This window comes from Amblyomma maculatum, chromosome 10 (genome assembly GCF_055883805.1).
Source record: "Amblyomma maculatum isolate TAMU_Amacu chromosome 10, ASM5588380v1, whole genome shotgun sequence".
Lineage (NCBI taxonomy): Eukaryota > Metazoa > Arthropoda > Arachnida > Ixodida > Ixodidae > Amblyomma > Amblyomma maculatum.
In genome coordinates this window covers 59,267,762-59,290,987 of record NC_139353.1, presented here as the reverse complement: position 1 = coordinate 59,290,987, position 23,226 = coordinate 59,267,762, and the positions used below count along the sequence as shown (strand labels likewise).

At 46.8% G+C, this 23,226-nt stretch overlaps 1 protein-coding gene across 12 annotated transcripts in view; it reads left to right on the top strand.

Annotated features, from left to right (window-relative positions):
• LOC146176607 (delta(14)-sterol reductase TM7SF2-like) overlaps positions 1-23,226 on the top strand; it is a 48,045-nt gene that overhangs the window by 8,797 nt on the left and 16,022 nt on the right. For all 12 annotated transcript variants that reach the window (XM_084582867.1, XM_084582863.1, XM_084582868.1 and 9 more), the window contains 5 exons: positions 275-827; positions 2,153-2,427; positions 10,969-11,160; positions 19,975-20,170; positions 22,795-22,989. In XM_084582867.1, the coding sequence (XP_084438993.1) occupies positions 275-827; positions 2,153-2,427; positions 10,969-11,160; positions 19,975-20,170; positions 22,795-22,989 (1,411 nt within the window). The remainder of the gene's footprint in view (positions 1-274; positions 828-2,152; positions 2,428-10,968; positions 11,161-19,974; positions 20,171-22,794; positions 22,990-23,226) is intronic.

Genomic DNA, 23,226 nt, shown 5'->3' with positions numbered 1-23,226 from the left:
AAAAATATATATATATATATATATTACCCCTATTTGTGCTGGCATGTCATTTCTGTATCCTCTAGTCATTGAAGTGAAAAGCATTTTTTTTTTTTTCTTTTCGTGTGCTGTTGTCATACTGGCTGGCAGTGCTGCGCTTGTACTATACTTGCTGGACTTGTAGCTAACCTGATTTCAAGCGTAACCGTCTTCCAAATCTGACATTACTTCTGCACTACTACACGAAACGCCTTCTCACAAATCACATCATTTCTTTTCCGCCCCTTTTGCACAGACTGAGTCAAAGGTTAGTCTCAGCACCCGCAGCACTCGGACCTCGACCAGCTCGCCGCGCAGCCGCTCGAAGACGCCCACCAAGCGCGCCATGTCCCGTAGCCGGAGCCGCAGCGCGGGCCGATCCGGCACCACCACTTCGCGAACCCCGCGTTCGCCGGGCAGGAAGGCTGTATCACCTAGGACACCCAGCCCAGCAAAGAAAACGCCTGGCAAAAGTCCGACAAAAAAAAGCTCACCAGCCAGGAGCCCGAGGCGTTCTACCGCGAGAAGCCCTGGTCGTTCAACTGTCACAAAAAGCCCAGGTCGTTCCCCTTCAAAGACGACGCGCCCCAAAAGTCCCGCAGCGAAGAGTCCTGCGCGCAAGTCGCCAGCAGCAAAGAGTCCCGGGCGCAAGTCGCCAGCGGCCAAGAGTCCAGCCCGCAAGTCGTCGCCAGCCAAGAGTCCTGCCAGAAAGACCCCTGCCGCAGCCAAGACACCGAGGGCCGCATCAAAGTCACCGGCACGCACTGTGGCACCGCGAAAAAAGAGTGTCAGCCCCGCGAGAGAGAAAGGTTCGGGCCTTTTTCCCTAGCTGCTTTTGCTTCTATCGTAAATTGTGTGAATTGGTTGTTTTTGTTCAAAAGCTGCTGTTCTTGTCGTTGCCTTTCTGGAGCAGTGCTGGTCATTCCTAGGGCGGCAGTTAGCAGCTGCACTTCTTTTTTACGCAGACTAATCTAGACAGCACTGCATATCAAGTTGGAGCGGAGCCAGTCATTGGCTTATATGTCTGCCTATTGTAGGGGGGAAAAAAAATTGTAGGGGAAGTGCTTTGTTGCCATCGAGGCAGTACTGGCAGCAGCACAGTGTGGGCTGCAATATTGGAACAGCGTTGCTTTGAATCATGTCGCATTTCTTCTCTTAGGTGACTTAAGGGTCCGCATAATTTCTGAACTCTGCTGTTTTCATGATTTTTGTTTTTTCGTGGTACCTGCAGGCAAACCTGCATTTGCAATGCCACGAACATTAATAGCATGTTATGCTTGAACAGATTTTGAGGCTTGTACTAGGCCACCTCTGTCGTTTTATGACCTGAGTCTTCATTTGCACTTGCTTTTCTAGCCATTCAGTTCCCCAAACGAGCTTTTTTTTCTGTTTTAGAGCACAGCTCTTATGCGCCTGTTTGGCGATTGAGCCACACCGCCGTTGTAGCCGTTGCCGGGTAATTGGAAAATGAGGGTCACGAGTCAGAGAATTTCTCAGAGGAAAAAAAGGAAGAGCCATGCGTGCGCCCGTGGCTGTTCTGTCTTCTTCTGAGAAATTCTCTTTGACTCGTAAGAAAAGTAAAGAGTGCTTTGTTATTGCACGTACATACATACAAGCATTTCTCGAATTCTTTGCCTCAATATGTCGCAGATTTCATACTAGGGAGTACCATAATAGTCTTCAAAATTATTTTTTCAGTAATATCTGCAACATCATTTTTCTGCTGATTAGATCATTGTCCCTGGCCACCAACAGATTTTTAGTTTTGGTTTTCTGTTGTTGGAATAGCTCATCCCGTTATATATATATATAAAATTTTTTGCAGTGCAACATTGACGGCACTCTTCCCCTTCACTGGTGCCCGTTTAGTCATGTATGCACAGGAGACTACAGCTGGGGCAGTAGACAAGCTTGGGGCTGTACTTTTGGCTTTTGGGTTTTCAGTGAAAGCGTGAATTTCAAGGAAGGGTTTCGGGCGTGACTTTGAAGGAAAGCTTGCCTGAAATCAAGACCTATCCTATCCTGTGCCTCCTATAAATCATTGTGTTTTTTGGCAAAATAAACCTCGTGGCTTGCCAATGCAAGTGCAGATAACAAAAACCGGCTCACACCTGACCTGATCCAAACTATGCAGATACGTCATCTCAGAGGGCTGGCTCGTCCCGCATACCCACAGCATCAACGTCGTCTACTACCACCTCGTCGGAGCGCCCCGTGGCGCGTGACCGGTCGAGCCTCTCCACACCCCTGCCGTTCAGCATTTCCCAGCCCGTTGTGAATCTGGGCAGCAGTAACTCGATCATGCGCCGCATCGTCAGCACTGCCACCTCCACGGAGGACTCCCCACCGGCTTACAGCGCGCAGGCCCCGCGGTCGTCTGCTCGTATCGCCACCATGCGGTCAACTGGTGTAAGTCGCAAGCTTCCTGTCTCTCCCCTTTTTAAAATGCTAGCTGATGGCAGGATGACGGACTCTACACTGTCATCTGGTAGACGGTGAAGATGTGTAATGTGATGGCATCGGCGTCAAACGGCTTGCGGGTGCATTGAGTCGCTCGCTGCGACGTCTAAAATGAAGGTTTGCCTTGTGTTGTATTGTGCTGCATGCTTACGGGTTGGACTTCTCGGTTTAAACTGAAAAACACCGATAAAGGTGCGCCGAAAATTTTTTAAAAGGTTTAGTTTAAACCTTTTAAAAATGTTTTAATGATGTGAGACAGTCGGATCTTTGGTTTAGGTACAGCGGTTGAGGGTTTTGAGAAAGGGGAAAGAATGGCCGCCCTCGTAGACGTGTCAAGCGTTCGAGAAGGGGCACCTGCGGCAAGGCAGGCACTTCGAAGGGCGAAGGACAGACCAGAGAATTTGCAGCGCGAGTGTATCCAGGAAATCGCGGAGACCAAAGCCCGCCAGTTCCTTGCAACGTGACATTTCTTAGAGACAAGCCGCGAGAAGCGCGTTTGTCTTTTAAGTGATTTGGTTTATGCGAAAATTTGATCGTAATAAATAATATTTCAGTTACTCTTTTGTCAAATGTGGGAATTTACCGTATTCATGCGAATCTAAGACGGCCACGAATGTAAGACGACCCCCTCAATTAACAACAATGAATAAGAAAAAAAATTTTCTTTCTCCTTTATTGCAACAAACGAGTGCACCGACCATCACTCACTGTCACTGCTGCTGCTGGCCTCTTTGTCACTATCATCCCACAACATGTCATCTTCCGTGCCGTTGAGGTTGTTGGAAATTCCGCATTTCTTGAATGCGCGGACGACCATTTCATCCGGAATAGCGCGCCAAGCGTCCAGGATCCACTGCGCGAGCTGGGACAACGATGCTCGCTTTAACCTTCCGGTAGGCGTAAGTGCGGGTCCTCCTTGCTCCATCCACTCACAGTAATATTTACGAACATTGTCCTTCAGAGGCTTGTTCAGACAGACATCTAAAGGTTGCAGCTGCGAGGTCATCCCTCCTGGGATGAAGACAAGGTCGCACCGGTTGTCTGCCATTAAAGCCTTGCTAGCGTCAGTGGTGTGCCCCTTGAACGCGTCCAGAACCAGCATCGAACGTGGCCTCAGCAGCGCTCCTGGACGACGGAACCAAACGGTGCGGAGCCAGTCGTTGAACATCTCCGCGGTCATCCACCCCTTTTCATTGCAGCGGATGATGACACCAGCAGGAAAGTCTTCCTTTTTTGGCAATGTCTTCCGATTGAAGATAATGCAGGGGGGAAGCCTTCTACCGTCCGCAGTACAAGCTAGCATTACGGTCACTCGTTGCTTTTCGTTTCCCGTCGTCCGAATTTTCACGTCTTTAGAGCCAGTTTTTTGATCAGTGTAGTTGACCGGCATGTCAAAATGCATCGGTGTTTGATCTGCGTTGCCTATTTGCCCCAGGCTGTAGCCGTGTTGGCGTCGCAGCCCGATGATGTACCGCTGAAATGAAACTAACTTCTCTTCGAAGTCTTCCGGAAGCCTTTAACAGACTGAAGTTCGGCGGCGGAGCGAGAATCCCGCGCGGTTCATAAAACGCTTCACCCAGCCTTTGCTAGCTTTGAAAATTGCGCGACTAATCCCACGCTCACGGGCCAATTCCCTGGCTTTCATCTGTATCATCTCGACGGTGGCGGCGACACATCTGTTTCGGAGATCATTCACATACCGAGCGAAGTCTTCCTCGAGCTCTGCATGGCGCCCGCGTTGTGGTCCCGTAAAGGCTTTCCGCAAACTTGAACATGCTGCCAAACTGCTGGCGTTTCGCAGCCACCTGCGCACGTTCACCTCAGAAACGCCGAAGCGCCTGGCTGCTTCCAGGTTGTTGCCAGTCTCGCTCGCAACAGCAATAACTTTCCGCTTGAACTGTGCCGTATAATGCCGCCTCGTTTCACTCATCACGAAGCATGCGCAAACAACACCGCTCAAATCCGCAAACAAAGAAGGCGCAAACAAGGACGCGGCACGGAGAGACGCAGCTTCCCGGATAGAGAAAGATGACTGACGCGCTAGTGGCGCTAGCACTGATTTCGCGGCGAGTGACATCATTTCGGACCAATCACATGGAGCCGCTCCGCTTCTTTCCTCGCCTCTTCGTTCCCTCTCCTTTCTTCACGCTCGGAGCGGAGGGAGCACGTGAGCAGAAAAAACGTAAAAGAGAACGACAGAACAGCGGAGGCTACCCAGTCGGGCCCTAGACTAGGGGCGTCTAGGGGCATGGTGGCTAGGGCACGCGGGCGGCCGCGGGCGGCCTTGAGTGGGTTTCGGGAGGCCACAATCTCTTTCTCTATAAGGCCATGGCCGGGATTTTTTTTTTTTTTTTTTTTTTTTTTTTTTTTTTGTCGCCAAGCTACCACCGTAGCACCTCGTGCGCTTCTGGCGTAAGCTTTTCCTTTCGTCGCGTGGACCGATCTTCTGTTTTCAACCCGGTTTTCAGACGGCCGCGAATCTAAGACGACCCCCCCAAACCGTGCACCATATTTGTGAAGAAATAAGTAGTCTTAGATTCGAGTGAATACGTATGTTTTACGTATTTGTTTTGTCTTAATGCTAATTTTCATCATGGCAATAGCATTTTCTTCCAAGATTTTAGCTGTATATATGACCAACTTTACATAAAATAAAAGTGCGTAAAACAACATGCAAGAAAAAAAAAAAACAAAATGTACATTACATCACTTTTAACTGTACACGGATGCCTTTATCTCACCGGAAAAAAACAAAACAATATTTCTTCAGCAGAAATAATATTGGCCAAAAAAAACATGAAGCTGTGTTTGCAAATGAACACCGAAAAAAGTCAGCTGAATTCTCAGAAAGTAAAAACCGAAAACTCCAACCCCTGTGCATGTCAAACCTATTATTAGCTGATGCAAATGTGGAGCAATACCGTGAACAATAAAGGTAGTAATTGAATAAAAGTGCTAAGCTGTGAAATAGAAAGTGTTGCCACAGCAACTTGCAGCGGAGACACTCTGTGGAGTTCATTGTATACTTTCTTACATTGCAGTCCTGTGACATTTGAGAAAAAGATTTTAATTCTTTCCTCTGCACATGCTTTACGAAGAGAGAGGATCAGATGTTAAAAGTTGGGCACCCACGATTCTAGCATGCATTGGCAGTGTATGCGTACCATCTGTAGTAAGTTTCATAAATGTGGGGCATATCTGAGGCAGTCCGTGTACAGACACTCGAACAGCCAGGTTCATGAATTTCATCCTAAAGGGATGCATTTGTATGCAACAACCAGTAGTGGACCAGGAGTGGGAACGGCCGTTTCAGCCTTTGACATGCTACCGTATTTACTCGCATAATGCTCGCACTTTTTTTCGCAGAAAATTGATGCTAAGTTGTGAGGTGCGATAATTATGCGGGGAAAATTTTCGAGCAAATGTTTTGGAGCGCTAAAAGCAAATTTAAATAGGTGCGAATCGGGATTCTTAGGTCAGCTATTGTAAATATAACCAAAACATTACTTTCAAGCAGAACGTACCCTTGTTATAAAAGTAGAGGGTCGCCAAAAGCACTTTATTTACCGCACGAAGCCTCATCATCACTCCCCGCGTTCCGTGGTATAATGCGCACAGCAGACCATACAGTTCTACATACAGAGACTTGATCCGAGTCTGTGTCGGCACTGCAATCGCTTTCTCCAGTAACATACTACGCAGAACTCGTTGACGCCGAAGTGCCTGCTGGCAGCGCGGTTGCCATGCTGTAGCCCATACTCGAAAGCTTACAGCAAGCAGCTGTATAACTTGCGTACCGCCCCACCGCGAGCGGCACCAAGAACACGGTAGACGGTGGAACAAAGCAAGCAACATGGTTGGAACGAAGGAACAATGACAATGAGACGCGGAGACACCTCGCAAAATGGCGACGACTACGAACATTATGGGGGTAAAAAAAAAAAAACGAGACAAACATAATCGATGATGATGATCTACCCGAGCACGCTATCGCTGCCTGGTAGCGTGTGCACACAAGGCCAGCTAGGTTCAGTAGCGCTCCAAAGATGGCGCTTGTTAACACTAGCAGACGACTCTCGCGGTGGTAATATTGGTGGTGCGATGATTATGCGAGGAAAAAAAGAATTCCAATTTTTGACGCCCAATGTTAGGGGTGTGGGCATTACGCGAGTGCGAGCATTATGCGAGTAAATACGGTGATAAGTAGGAAAGAAAAATAGTTCTGTTCAGTGGTCAATCTAAGATGGCAAAGAAAGCTTGAAGGAGGTAGGTGACTGAGTCAAGCATCCAGATCCAGCATGATCAAAATTTTGCTCCCGTGCAGGCCTTTTTAAGCTTAATAACTTCGATGTTTGTTTTTGGACCCTTTGAGTGAACCTAGATGTTCTCATATGGTACGTGAAAGTCGCACCTTGCTAAACTTCGTGTTTGTCCCTTATTGGTAGACAACAATAGCCGTTAGTACCCTGTAACATTGTTCAAAAATTTTGTGTGGCTTTCTTTGTCCAGACTTCATGCCTGCTCGTCGCCTACAGCGTAAGTAGGACGTGCATTTCTGATATTAATGCCAAAGCAACAAAGTAGGTATATTGTTGCGGCATGGTGTCTGTGTTGTCCTTGAAGGCTCACGCTAGCCCTGTCATTAGTGAGTAAACCAGGCAATGTCTGGGCTATCAGCAGTGCCCATTGCATGCAGAAGCCAAGAACTCCTCTCGCTCATTTATCTTCTTTCCTAATGACTGGGAGAATTAAAAGCAGGAACTTTCCCAAGATAAGTGAAGTGTATAAATTCCAGCTGTACTGATGGTGCATTGTCATGAGCAACAGATCTGGCTTAACTTTTCAATGCAAATCGAGTAGCTGACTGTAACGAAAGGAGTCTCGAATGGTGCCGTGAAAAATGCAGGAATCATGGCTGACCAAGGGGAGTCTGCCACCTTTGCGTCTGTGATTACTATATTTTCCTCACGTTATTAACCCACTCACATAATGAACCCAGCTCTGCTTCTGTTGAGAGTTTACTTTTCAAAAAAAGTGCAAGATGATAGGTACCGATTACATCACGGTATGTTTATCTATTGACGAGACTACTGTCACAAAATTGTCAGATCGCGCTGGGTAACAGCAAATGCCTTTCGAAGTTAGCAGTACTAAAAACCAGCAGTGTTATCGTGGCTGACTCCATGCTTTTGTTGATGACTGATGGATGAATGGCTTAAGCCATGAAAGTCGTCGGTCTCTTCTCAAAACTTTTTTACTCCTCCCCTAGAATTGATGGCAACTTTTCTAAAAGAAGAGTGTGTTCATTACGTGAGTAAATATGGTATGTTGGATAAAGTATTGGAGGTCGCAGCCATCATCATGTGAAAGGCATGGGTAGGGGAAGCACTCGCTTCTGCCATGGTGACATTTCTCCCGGTCTGCCTGGTCATGCTACAGTCGAGCCTCGTTATAGCGAAGTAGTACGGAGCGTGAAACTTTGTTTGTTGTATCTGATATTCGTCATAAAAGTGCGCTCCCAAATTCCTGCAAGTAAGCTTACTAATAAAACGAAACTAAATGTTCACTAATATGGACAACGCAGAGGTGCGAAAATGCACAATTTTTAATTAAAAGCTTAGCATACGCATGAAATCTTGCTTTTCCTTGCGTGTTGGAGAGCAAAAATGAATACTAAGAAGAGATGTTGCCTCCGCGCACAAGTTTTAGGACGGAGTTTCAGGGAGCATAGCATGCGCGCACGTGTCGGCCGTAGCTGCAGAGGCACGGCAGGGGCTCACGCCATGACGAGGCAATGGTGATGACATGCCAGTCAGATGTCTGTCAGACGTTGGATGGCCGGACTCAAGCTGCGGCGGCGACGGTCGAGTCCGGCTATGGCCGTTTGTGACCTCCGAGATTACTGTGCGTGGTGATCTTGGAGGCCATGGGCTGTTGGTGCTAGTTTTTGTCTCCGCCACAAGATACGCGGCACGCGAAAGCGCGGGTGATTTAAACGCACTTCGGCCATGGCCATTCATGACCTCTGAGATCACCGCGCACGGGGGTGTGATCTCGGAATCCATGAACCATTGGTGGTAGTGTTTTTTTTTTTCTTTTTTTTTTTTTTGCCACTCTGCACACAAACGCGCGGGCGATTTAAACACACTGCTGCGGCCGCCGATTCGCTTGGTTAAAGAATTGTGTTTTTTGAAGTTTTTCAGACTCCTTTATGCATTTTTTTGCCGTTTTAATACAAAAAAACTGCTTCATTATAACCAATATAGCGTAAAATTTTGAAATTTTTCTTTTGTTATACAGAAGGAACTCCCATAGAAATAAACCATAGACCAATCAAACTTTGATTTTAGTTTGTTTTATCCGGTATAGCGAGGTTCGACTGTATTGCCTTGCTTAGTGAATACGAGCTTGACTCATTCATGCTTGCACCATCAGTGATTTGGAGATAGGAGCAAAGGGAGCGTGCATTGAGTATCGGCTTGCTGCGTGACCCGTGCACAGTGCTCGCACGCCCCTTTTTTATTTATTTATTTTTTTAATATGTCAATATCTTGCATTTTATTGCAAGGACAAGCAGTGATAATGGTGCCTGTCAAATTTTAGCTTGCAGCAGGAACTGTTTTCGAGTTATGCCTGTCGGAGGTAACAAGGGTTTACTATTTTATTTGTACGTTAGAGGAAAAGACAAGGAGAGCCTTAGTCCTTTTTTTTTTAACCCCTCTGCTTTCACTGATTTTCACTGATTTGCTGCAGGAAAGTTTCTTTGGAACAAATACCATATTTTTGACAAACGCCACCACTTGCTTACAGTTCAATCGAAATCTGCAGCGGTGAATCATGTAAGCGTGGAAGGGCGCAGACTGTGTGCACAAGTCTCCCGAGGTGGCAATTACTACTTCTGGGTGTGCAGCACATGTTAGTACTCACATGCTCGAAGGTACTTTGTTTTCTCGTGTTGTTGTCAGTGGGGCGCGTTGTGGCTTTGTTCAGAGCTTCGACTGTTCTGACGTGTCTCTACTGTTCGCTGTCTCTTGTAGGACAGCAGCTGCAGCAGCGTAAGTAAACCTCGCTTTCATCTCGCACCTCTCCGCAAAAAAGTAACGGGAAGTTTGCATTTCCAGAGTTGCACATCAATATGGTAGGTTGGTAGTGGTGGTTTCAAAAGTGCCTCTTTTATTCCCACTTTTGTCCGCTCGTGTATTACCTCATAGAAACCCGTATTCCCATGTTTAAATGAGCACGGAAAAAATTAAAACAATTATGTATTTGACAATTTTATCAGCATTCCAACCAGAAGTTGTACTTTATATAGACTATAGTTAGTACTTTACAATAACCGGGCGTTTAAAGTCAGTGAATGGGTAAATTTCGAATTTTTTCTTGACACTGTGGCCTGAGAGTCCTAGTACTAGGGAAAAAACCACCGTACTGTACTTTAGAAGGTATGTAGGGGATGATGAGATTGTCTAAGTGCAAGTTTGAGCGAAGATGGAAATTGAAAGTAGCAGGTTGTTATGGGGAGGGGGCGAAACCCACAAGACTACGCTGGCATGCAGCAATTGCTAAGGTATGAAGGTTTCTTCTCCCCCTATAATGCGAGAGTTGGCAGGGAACCTGAGGGCAAGCCGAGGTTTGCCCATATTAAACGGTTACCATGTCCCAGTGACAAGGCTGTAATAAAAAGAGGTTTTTATTAGTTAGAAACCCAATGGGAACTGAAACCTTGAACGTCCTGCGGACGTTTAGGAAGTTCTTCGGACATCCAGGAATGTTTGCTTTCGAGTAAGTAAGAAAAGAAATTGGAAATTGTTGGTGCACACGACTTTCGTGGTCTGCCTGCAACACCACCACCGCAATTTTCTTGCAGATATTGTATGCTAGTCCGTACCCGTCAATATCACGGATGCACTGCACCAAACTCGTTATTGTCGGGAGTCTGAATTTTATAACGGGAAAAAAACGTTCCGGCTTTGACCCCTCATTGCTCAGTGGTAGTTACCTATTTTGCTGCCTTTGCCCTGCTGTGGTGGTGCAGTGGTCAGGGCGTTCGACTACTGTGCTTAAGGATGTGGGATCGAATCCCGGCCGCGGCGGCCGCTTTTCGATGGAGGCAAAAAGCAAGGTGCCCGCATGCTGTGCGATGTCAGTGCACGTTAAAGAACCCCAGGTGGTCAAAATTTCCAGAGCCCTCCACTACGACGTCTGTCATAAAGTTGCTTTGGGAAGTTAACCCCCCCCCCAAACCAAACATATTTTGCTGCCAGACAAATGGACTTGCAAAGAGCTCGAAAGAAGTTGAACAAAGAACGAAAAAAGGATGCAGTTGTTTTGAGTGCCCCCTTAAGGAGCCTCTTAGCACATCGAAGCTACACTTGTACAGATCTATCGAGGGGTTTGCTTTGTGCCCACCACATGCAAGCAGGCACATGTTAAAGGGCGTACTGAACCACCCTTGCCTGAAGTTGGCCACTGCTCTGTCCTACTGTGCAGTTGGAGGACGAAGGTGAAACTCTGCTTCAGAAAGGCGAGGTGCAGGCGGGCGAGGCCAGGAGCTTCCGGCGCTTCCTGCCTCGACTGCCGCGAGTGGCAGTGCGCTTTGGTCTGGGAGCCACCCTGGGCGCCCTCTTCTGGTTCTTCTTGGTGCCTTCCCTTGCCGTCGGGCTCTATCTGGTCTGTCAGAAGGTGAGCGCAACTCTGGTGGGGCGAAGAGCACTCACTTGGCATGTCGTAGTTTTGTCTCCCATGTTTGCTGTGCCCATTTGTAAGCTATTCATGAAGAGTAGCAGAGTCTTGCAATGAATTTCAGTTGCTCCGCGATAGCGAGGACTTGCTTCATCCCAAATTTGTGATTGGAGTGCTCATGCTCTGTAAACCAGCAGCACTCGTGTAGTACTGGTTGGGAAAGTACCGGGTGTTTTGACACACCTCTGCTCGCTCCATATGCTGCGTTAATATAATTAGGGGGACAGCGACACCGGAAAGGTGTGCGTCAGAAAGTGGTCAAATCAACTGATTTCGGCGGATAATTTTGGACCACTCCCATTTTGCTGCTGCGCTAGCCTTGCTCCACAAAGAACAAAAAAAAGGCAACACAGAAATGCTGCAAGCTACTAGTGGAATTCACTTAATCAATTAAGGGTTAAGGCGCCGAGACAGCGCACATCTAAAGCAGCGAAAGGGCCTAACCATAGCGCTCCTTGTGTAACACGATGTGCCACAAGCTTTTAGTGCACGATTCCATTGGAGAGGGTATCTTTTAAGGGGGGAGGCTACCCTTGAACACCAACTTTTTTTATTTCTTGAGGTATTTGAATGAAATTTTCAGGGTATGCTCATAGCAGACACATTTAAAGAACTACCAAGTTTCATGGAGCTGGGCTCATCGGTTCTCAAGTTAGAGGAGTATATCAAGATAGTTTACATAGGTCCCTAGGGGCGGGCCTGGAGAATTTGCAAAATGTGCTAGCAGTGTGAAATTTGTTATGGTCATTCCTGGATAGTTTCCCCAGGGCAAGACAATTCTCTTTTTCCAAATTTCCTCTCTGAAAAATTTTAGTACAGCCCCAAATTTAGTGTTAAAATTTACACCTGACTTAACAATATTTTAATTGACTGCCCCTAATTACACATGAAATATTTTTAAAAAACGAATTGTCTTGCCCTTAGAAATTTACTTAGGTATGTAACAAAAAAAGCCTCATGAAAATCCAATACAGTCAAACCTCGCTAATTCGGCCCCCGTTAATTCGGATAATTCGGCCTGCTCACACCCTCCCTTCAAAAATGTACACAAGTCTATGGTAGCAAACCCTCGTTAATTCGGAGCAAAATTCGGTGCGCCCCGGCTAATTCAGACTGGAGACAGGCCGTGGCCGGTGCTGAAGTGGCTTTTTGGAGCATGCATCGCTGTTATCATTATCCGAAAACAGGATCCTGGCCGGAAACTACTCTATTCCGAAACCGAAAATGTACTAACGGTAGCATTTTCAGAGCACGCATCGCTACTGCCATCAGTTCTCTCGAGCACACGCGGCGCATGCTCGAGCACGAGACGACCCTCGCTCTCGCATTCTTCCCTCCGTGTGCGTGCTTGCTCAAGGCAGCCATTTTGTGATTTTCTGTGCGTGTTTCGGTTGGGACGGTGCACGTGTGTGTGTGTGCGCGCGCGCGTTTGTGGTGTTTCGCTTTGCTGTGATGGGGACTCCTGCTAAGCGGGCTAAGTATGTTGCCAAAGACTTGGGGCAAAAGGTGGAAATCCTGAAGGCACTAAAAGAAGGCGCCTCCCGTGAAGAGGTGATGCGTCGATTCGACGTAAAGCGAAGCACGCTAGGAACGTATGTGAAGAATGAGGCGCAGATCATGGAAGCGTTTCAGAATGAAGAGTTCTATTCGGCTCGCAAACGTATGCGAACCGCCGCCCACCCTCAGTTGGAAGATGCATTGTTGCGGTGGATTGGCACCGCACGGGACGCGAGGCTCCCATTAAGTGGGCCGTTAATCGGCGCGCAGGCAGAAACCTATGCCCTCCGCATGAATATCGGTTCTTTCAAAGCATCGGAAGGCTGGCTTGCACGGTTTAAGGAAAGGCGTGGCCTTGTGTTCAAGGCTGTGTGTGGGGAGAGAGGTGCGGTCGACGAAGAAGTCGTCAAGGGCTGGCAGAGCGTCGACCTCCAAGAACATATCGCAGCTTATAACTCCAACGATGTGTTCAACGCGGACGAGACAGCGCTCTTTTTTAAGGCGCTGCCAGATAAGACCATTACGTTTAAGGGGGACCCTTGCACCGGTGGGAAGAGGAGTAAAGAACGTGTTACCATGCTTTTAGCGGCCAACATGACGGGCACAGAGCGCTTTCCTCTTCTCGTCATTGGTAAGGTGCTCAAACCAAGATGTTTTTATAACATCAAGCACCTGCCAGTCGACTACCACGCGAACAGGAAGGCATGGATGACTTCCGAGATAATTTCGTTCGTGGCTACTAGAGCTCGACCGTCGGTTCAGCACCAAGAAACGGAAGGTGCTGCTAGTGGTGGACAACTGCTCTGCGCACTGCAGCGTTTCTGAGCTTCAAGCGATAAAATTTGTATTTCTGCCGGCGAATACGACCGCCGCGCTACAGCCGATGGATCAAGGGATCATACAGTACGTGAAAAAAAAATACCGAAAACAAGTTTTGGAATGTATGCTGCTCTGCATGGAACGAAAACAGCCTTACACTGTAACGCTTCTGAGCGCAATCCACATTTTGGCAAACGTGTGGTCAAACATGCCGGCAGCTGTAATAGCCAACTGCTTCAGACACTGCGGATTTGGGCAACCGGAGCCGCCTGAAAGCCTGGAGGCTGCCGCGCCTGACGATGATGACGATACGGCACTCGTTGCTTTGCTTCCTGCTGAAGTACACCTCAGCGACTACATCGGCATCGATGACGGGGTTATTATAGCCGGTCAGTTGAGTGATACAGAGATCATCGCTGATGCCCTCGGTGCTACTGGCGAGGTGTCCGATGATGACCAAGACGACCTCCGCGAAGAACTTCCAGCACGGCGTACGACCAAAGAAGCTGCGGACGCCCTCGCTGTATTGGAAGAATTTTGCCTCGATGCCCCGCATAACACGCTTGCGTTGGAAGGTTTGGCACATGTTCGAAAAGTTGTTCTTGCCGCCCAGTTTTTGGCGAAGAAACAAACTGCAATAACAGACTTCTTCACGAAGTAGAGGTGAGGAATAAAAGCTTTTTTCTTGTGCTGTTTTTGTTGTTCATTCGATAATTCGGCATTCGGACAATTTTTTTACTCCCGTGAGATCCGAATTAACGAGGTTTTACTGTAAGCGGTTCTTGAGCTATGACTTTCCCTAGCAGCCACACCGTGCAAAAAATTGATTCTGAGAAAACGGCTCTCAAAGGTTGAGAGAACAATAACTTTTTCATGTCTCGAGTTATCATGATGAAATTTTCAGGACAGGCTCATGATATTAACAAATGAAAAACCACCAAGTTTCATAGAATTGTGCAGGCTAGTTCTCAAGTTACAAAAGCATATCAAATTGGTTCGAACAGGTCCTTTATATCAAGCCTGGAGAGATTGTGAAAGGCACTGGCATTGTGCAATTTGTCATGCTGATTCCTAGATAGGTTCATCATGGCAAGACAAAGTCCTTTTTCTAAATTTTCTTGCTGAAAAATAGCATAGCACTGGATTTTTTGTTATCAATTAGACCTATGTTGATTAATCAAATTGATTATGACAAATTCCAGACATAATATTTTAAATACATGGGCTTGCCTTGCCCTCAAAAATTTATTCAGGTACAGTCGAGCCCACTTATAATGGCCCGGCAAATGACTTCCCGGGTTATCTTCCGCGGCATAAGCGCCGAAACAAACAAAAAAAAACTAGCCAAATCTGCACTGAACGCGTGTCGCATCTCGAGGCATCGTGAGCGACCACGCAAGATTTAACACGTAGCACAAAACCATTCAGAGGGCACGACGAGAGATCGCAAATCCGGCGATCGCAAAAATGGCAAAAGGCGAACAGAACGCACGAAGTACAAAGACAGCCAACAACAACAGCAAGCAAAGAGCCGGAGCAGACGACACTGGGAGGTAGCCGGCGGAGACCGACGCGTCAGTGGCCGCAGCAGCCAATAGTAGTTGCCCGATTCCCCGCGTTCTCGCGGAGCGCGCGCTTTGCCCAATTGCAGCCTTGAATTTGAGCGCGGCAAACTTGGAAGCAAGTCACGCCTCAGCCAAGCCGCCGCCGCCGAGGGTGGCAGAAGAAAGCGCAAGAATTCACAAACAAAATAAGACGAAGATGGCGGCGCTCAGTTCGGCGGGAGAGGAATGGCGCGCACACGATGTTTGGGAATTTTCGGTGCTTGCTCGCTGCTCCGCGGCTGCCGCCGCTTGTTAAATGTTTAATTTCGAGTATTTCTACGGCGAGTTGGGCATTGATAATTACAGAAATGGTAGTTTATAAGACATACTACCGGAATATATAATCTTCCAAAAATCAACTGTTTCGCGATTTTTCGAATTTCAAAGGTCGCGTCCCCCTTTAAGACGAATATTGAAGAAATAGTTTTCTCCTCAACAGTGTGATTGTGCACTGCTAGTTGTCATGCACAAGTGCTGGTAGATTGTGCAGCAGCTGTGGTATGTTGTACTTGCAGTTGGATTGGCCCTGTCACACTGCCCGATATTCTTCAACACAGGGCCGCTTTATTGAAAGTTGTGACACTCGTCGTGAACAGCAGCACATGTTGAGAATACGCATTTCGATTTTCCTATCTTCATGCAGAAAGCTTGAACACTTCAAGCAAACATATTCGAGGCGGAGAAAAAAAGAAGCTGAATTCCCTAAGCGCAGCAAAAAAAAAAAAGGGAATTGCTGAAGAACTCCTTTGTGAGAACGTGCTGCCTTGAAGACCTTTGTAAGTTAGCTTATTTTTGCCACATCACTCATAGCCTTTGCAGGAATAATAAAGAAAGAAGCTAAGCTTTTAAAATAGAATAACAAAGAGATATGCACCCTGCTGAAAAATTCAATATAAATTTTATACAGGATTTACATATACATCAGTTTATTGTGCAGGATGGACCTGCATGAGTGGAGCTGTCATATTGCTGCTGAATACAGTAAACCCTTGTTAATTCTTCAAGGGACCAGAAAAAATGTTCGAATTTAATCGAAAGCTTGAGTAATCAAATGGGCTTGGAAACCGTTTGCATCACAGTAATTTGAACAACTGTATAGTGGCTGTCTGTCTGTGTTAGAAGTTTTTTGCTTTGCGCAAACTGTCGGGAAGGCCTACGCTACCATTTTCACAGTACAACGCACTAGTAGTGGTCCCTGTTGCAGACTCGTGCATGCATCTGCGGGAGGAACGCACTAGTAGTGGTCCCTGTTGCAGACTCGTGCATGCATCTGCGGGAAGAAGAAGACAAGGTTTGGTAACTGAGGGGCGCGCAAAGGAGACTGTGCGCCATATATTGACAGCTGGGGCAATCTGGGATTGAAAGCAGCTGGAGGCGGCCTGGCGTCTGCCCTCCTTCCACATTTATGTCACAAAACAGCCATTTTGAGGATGCTTCGCCACATAATCCACGCGATTGAGCATTTTGGTTAAACGCTTAGTGCGGTGGAACTGCGCTGAATTGGAAAATTTTTCATGAATTCCATAATTCGATAATTATCGAATATTCGGAAAACTCTGAATATCAGCATTCGATTCATATTGAATATTTCGAGTATTTGCACACCCCTAGTAAAAGCATAATCGTTTGATCACAAAAAAGAGCAGAAAGCTGCAGTCCAAAGGCAGTGGAAATCAAAAATGGTTCTTCAAGCAGCTTCCCATAGTTATGTGCAGTCGAACTGGTTAGGGGCAAATCCGAGTTCAAATGGTACTGTAGTTCTGGATTTTGGCACAAAGCTTGCCATCTAAAGAAAGCACTAGGTCTGATTGGTACAGCAATTGCGTAGGCAAATATTGGTATTGCTTCATGCACGTGTCAGTGCACATTAAAGATCCCCAGGTGGTCGAAATTACTCCGGAGCCTTCCGCTACGGCCCCCCTTTCCCTCTTTTCACTTTCACTCTCACCTTCCTACCTTCTCTTACAGCGTGGTTCAGGTGTCCACAAGTGTGAGAGATACTGTGCCTTTCCTTTCCCGTGAACCTATTAATATCATTCACTGCCTCGCGGCTCCGAGGGCCATCACATCGTCACCAGGTGGTGAAATCGGGGTCGGGCATAGCCACATAGCAGCTAAGTATTCTAAATGCCCATCTGGTGGCTTTGAATTGCCTGGTCATATTTTCATTAGAAATATAGGCCACAGAAATTTTCCTAATTATCTGAGTTTGTGGAAATCACGTTATAGAGGCGTTACTTTCACTTCTTTTACTTTGTATTCCTTTTGTCCTTTTGTGCACCTTATTGAGGAAGGAATTAAAAGCCTACCCTTGGTTCTATTTAAAAGCAAGCATTTCAGACCAGTTATAAAATCTTTGAAGCAGGAAGTTTTTATATTGACAAAATAAGTGATAAGCTCAGTCAGTAACCTTAATTGCTTATACATGCACTATAGAAGCCAACGTAGCAAACTAACTTTCTGGTGCTTTTGTAGCAGTATGCAGCGCAGGTAGTGGTACAGTCAAACCTCAATATAACGAATTATTGAATATATCGAACTCTTCCGAAATATTTCTGTCAAACACGTGTATTTTTAACTTCCCGTGGCGAACGCGGTTCGGCATAAAACGGATATAACGAACTTCGCGACGCCAAGCACTACCTTACTTTAATAGTAGGAGGCAGGCTTCATTGCACTACAAGTGCGTCGTGCGGCGCAGCAAATGTTCAGGACTACCTCGCAGGCGCTGACAGCGCCACAGATGCCACGTCAGCATTGAGATTTGACAGCTAAAGAAATCGTTTGCATCTCACAATCGCTGACAGCGCCACTTCAGCAGCGGCGGCAGCGGCGCGATCGAATGTTGCTTTTGCCCTTTTGCATCTTTTGCGTTTTAGTGTTAGCAGCAGTGGTGTGGCCGTCGTAGCGTTCTGTAGAGGCTGTGTCGAGTGTGGTGCGCGGGTGTGCGTAGTACTGTGATAGCGGTGAACATGAAAAAAAGATCAGCGCCGACGTTAAAGACCAAGCTCGGGATAATTCAACGTGTGGAGAACGGCGAAAAGAAGTGCGTTCTTGCGGACTTATTTGGCATACTGAGGAGCACTTTGAGTACCAATCTGAAGAACAGAGCTGTCATCAACGCACAAGCACAAAAGAGCACGCGGACAAGTGCACAGCGTCTTCGGCCTCCTGTGTTCAGCGACGTGGAGAAGGCGCTCTACAAATGGTTTCGGAACCGATGCTTCAACAAAAATTGAAAGACTTTGCCTGTATCCTTGATGCTGAAAACTTCGTCGCCAGCTCCGGATGGCTGCAAAGGTTCAAGGCACGCTATGACATCGTAGGCAAAATGATCTCTGGCGAAAGTGAGACGGTTAACTGCGAGGGCATCAGAAAGTGGTTGGTAGAGGAGTAGCCGCAAATCCTTGCACTCAGCCCAAGGACATCTTTAATGCGAACGAAACGGGCCTGTTTTGGCAGATGCTACCCATATACCCTTGACGCGCATGGAGAACCGTGCTATGGCGGGAAGCAAGGAAAGGCCCGGATCACTGTTTTGCTTGCCGCCAACATGGACGGCACTGTGAAGCTGCGACCCTTCGTCATCGGGAGATTTAAAACCCCGAAATGCATGAAAGAAGGCCGCATACTCCCCATAGAGTATGCTTCCAACAAGAAATGTTGGATGACGCGTGAACTTTTCTCGAAGTGGCTGCATGCTTGGGACTACGAGCTTCTGCGCGAGGGTCGCAAAGCGTGCATCCTCATTGATAACTGTATCGTGCACAACACAGATGTTGCACTCAGAAACATTGAAGTTCGCTTTCTTCCACGTAACTCTACAGCCAAGCTGCAGCCACTTCGTCATCAGGGCCTTCAAGGCAGTTTACAAGAGGAGGCTGATTGACAATCTTCTCGTGAAGTTTCGTATGAAGCAGGACTTGAAGATCGACTTGCTGGGAGCAATCCAAATGCTTAAAGCGGCATGGGACAGCGTGAAAGGCGAAACGATTGCCAGCTGCTTTCAGCACGCAGGTTTTGTTCCAGCAGAGGCCCGTGCATCAAGTGACGCGAGCTCGATGAGGCCTGGAACTATTTTTCGCGTCTTGTTGGTGACATGCCCGTGAAGACTTTGTAGGTGGCGATGACATCGCAGCGACCACAGCTGTACTGACAGACGCCGAAATCTCTGCAGAAGTCTCTGAACATCCCGCAGAAGAAGCTCAGGCTGACTCTGCAGGCAATAAGAACATTCCGACTTCACAAGAAGAGCTTGCTGCATTGGATTTACTGCGCCGCCACTGCAGTGCTATTGAGGGCAGTGGGTTTGCCCTTGTTGAGTGTTTGCAAACTGTGGAATGACGTGATACAGAATGCGATCAACACAAAAAAGAGGCCGCGATAACGCAGTTCTCGGCGCATAAATAAACGGACGTGACCCAAGTAAGCACCCTCCGAGCTGCTGTGCCTTTTATGATTGAAATTTGCTGCTCTTGCATGTATTTTCTACATCTTATATTACGAATTATGGATATAGCGAACTATTTTTTGATTTTTCAACTGTTCATTATAACGAGGTTTCACTGTAGTAGGGAAGCTTTCTTGCAGAGGGAAAACATGGGGGAGTTGCTTCTTTAACACCACTGCAGTTTTCATTATGCAGAATCATATTTCTAACAATGCGTTTATCGCACAGTACCCTTTAATTATACCCAGCAGCAGTGTAGGTAATGAAGTTTGTTGGCCATGCTATTTAATTGGTGCGGATCTTTGCTTTAGCTGGGAGAACTGTGAACAGCACTGTGTGCTTAGCACGCTGTCCCTCTCTTTGTGTGCTTCCTCCTTTCCCCAGGATAGCTGCACTGTGCTGAAGGCTCCCCTGCTGCCCAAAACCCTGAGCTCCTACTTCCACTGGAAGCTGTACGCTGGCTACGCCATGTTCCTGGGCCTCCAGGCTGTGCTGCAGGCACTGCCACTGGGTCGTCGGGTGCAGGGCTTTCCTTCCAAGGCCCTCAAGCAGCGGGTGGCCTACGACTACCGCCTCAATGGTGCGTGCGTGTGCTTCGCCTTGTGTGATCACCCTTTTAGAGGGGGCACCTCGTTGCGGTGGAACAGTGCTTAGGGCACTCTACTGCCGTACCCAAGGAAGCGAGACTAAATCGCAACTGCTGTGGCTGCTTTTCAGTGGAGGCGTAAAGCTAGGCACCAGTTTGCGGTTCAGCGTCTGGTGGTCGTACTATGAAACGTACAGAACCACAGGTGGTTGAAATTTCTGGAGCCCTGCACTGTGGCGTCTCTCGTAGCTACGTTAGGGATGTTAAACCCCATAAACCAAACGAAACCTTCTAGGGAGCATTGGGGGAAATAGAAATTGGTTTTTCATTAGGGGTGCGCAAACACTGCAGTTCCAAAGTATGAATCGAATATTGTTATGAAAAAAAAAGATTGCTCGAAAATCTGTTCAGTCTGAAAAAAAGCTTTCAGAAAGATACATTGGTAAATACTGCTTTATTTGTTATTATTATTATTATTATTATTATTATTATTATTATTATTATTATTATTATTAAATATTATTATTATCTGCAGTATGAAGTAGAGTTTCAATGGTTTGAATTTCGTGGCGTTGCAAAAAAAAACAAATCATGTCCAATATTTTGTACCATCAGAACAAACAAAATTTGTGTGCAGCAGGGGTGAGCTTGCCTGGCTGGTGTCATCTTGCACCTCCTTTCCACATCCATCGTCGCTGCAATACCCCTGTGAATACCGTTTAAAGGATCCCAGAATTGGGAACCCTCCGCTACGGCATCCTTGATGCCCTAAGTCGCCTTGGTTTTTGAGACGTTTAAACACCATAAACCAAACTAGAATAAGGACCCGCATATAATGTTGTTCTGTGCAAGGTGTACTTTGGGGAGGTGTACATTATGGAAGGGCTTTGCGATCAAAACGGTAAATCATTCATGTTCCTACATGTGATACACGGGAAAGCTCACATACAGGATTTCACATGTGGTTCAAGCTTACCAGAGTCCACATGTGAACGCCCTGTGGGATGAACGCTTGACCTTCAGATAACTTGCCCAGATTTTGTCTTCTTGCATTTACAGTCGAACCTTGTTATAACGAAGTAGTACGGGGTGCGCAAATTTGTTTGTTATATCCGATATTCGTTATAAAAGTGCATGCCCAAATTTCTGTAAATAGGTTTGGTAATAACACTAAACAAAATGTGCACTAATATGGACGACACAAAGGTGCGAAAACGTGCAATTTTTTAATTAAAAACTGGGTATAAGCATGGAATCTCGGGAGCAAAATGAATACTAATTTGGAATGTTGCCTCCGCACACAATTTGCGCGACGGAGCCAAAGGACTTGAGGAGTGTAGCGCGCGCGCACGGGTCGGTCACAGTGGCAGAGGCGCGGCAGGGGCTCATGCCTCGACAAGGCAATATGATGGCATGTCGGTCCCTTCATGGCCGTTCATGACTTCCGAGGTCACCGCGCTTGGCAGTGTGATCTCAGAGGACATAGGCTGTTGGTGCTAGTTTTTGTCGCCGCTGTTAGATGACGCGGCATGTGAACGCACGGGCGCTTTTTAAACACACTTCGACGGCGCCACTCGAGTCTGGCCATGGCACCATGGCATTCATGACCTCCGAGATCACTGCGCGCAGGGGTGTGATCTCGAAGGCAATAAGCCGTTGGCAGTAGTTTTTATTGCCGCCGCTAAATGACGTGGCACGCGAATGCGCGGGCGATTTGATTAATTGACGAATTGCGTTATTGATGTTTTTTTTTTTTTTTTTTTTTCCCGGCTCCTTAACACATTTTTTGTCGTTTTAATGCAAAAAAACTGCTTCGTTATATCTGATCTAGCGTCAAATATTGAAATTTTTCTTTCGCTGTACAGAAAGAACTCCCATAGAAATAAACCATAAACCAACCAAACTTTGATTTTATTTCGTTTTATCCGATAATTCGCTATATCCGTATTCGTTATAGTGAGGTTCGACTGTATCAGATTTATAGATGTTGGCATTTGTCACTCCCGAATATTCAGGAAGTTTCGAATATCAAGTCCTTTAATTAAATAAGAAGAGAATAACAAAGATGAAATTCTTACTCAAAATTTGGAACAATTACAGACCCACTAGTCATTATATATAGTTCCCCACATCGTAATAGATAGGTCTTTAGGAAAATCGTTTTCCCAGCCAGGTTAGAAAGGGAGAATGGGGCAGTGGTGCCATTTACTTTAGGGCATTAGAGTGGTTGTAGTAGGGTTGGTTGCTCCATGTGGGAAGGAAATTCATTTCTCTGCTGAAGGATCACAGTCTTTCTTTCTTTTTTTGAGCTTTAGGTTCGCATCGCAGTCGACAACGTCCCCTTTCATGCTAGCTTACCGTAGAGGAGAAATGCAGTTGTAAATCCTAAGAGACACATCATTTTGCAACACCTAGCAACTTTGTCGTTTATAGCACAACACAGACATGCATTTCTAACTATGTTTCGCTAGTCTTATTGGCTCGTGCGGCCCAGCAATATTTTGACATCTGAAGTGTGGGCACTGCTGACTAAACTATTGCATGCAAGTAAGACAGAAGTGAAAGTATTGCCTCTGTTGTTCCTCTTCCTAAGCTGTCTAGTGTCTTTCTGTGTGCAGGTTGGGTCAACCTTCTGGGCACCGTGTTGTTGTTTGGGGCCATGACCTACTATGGCTTTCCTGTGGTCATCCCGTACCGGTACATCCTGCCGCTGCTGATGACAGTGGTGGTGTTTGCCCCAGTGCTGTCCCTCCTGCTCTACATCAAGGGACACTACGGACCATGGCACCACCGCTTCCCTCCTGGCACCACAGGTGCGTCCTTGTCCTGCATCATTGCTTCATATCAAATGCCAGCGCGAAAGGGACAGGGATGAGGCAAAACGACAAGGATGGTGCCAACAACAGCGCCGTTCTTGTCTCGTCCAATAGCATCATCCTTGTCATCTCGTCCAATAGCGTCGTTCTTGTCGTCTTGTCCAATAGCACCATCCTTGTCGTCTCGTCTAATAGTGCAGTCTTTGTCTCATCCAATAGCACCATCTTTGTCAT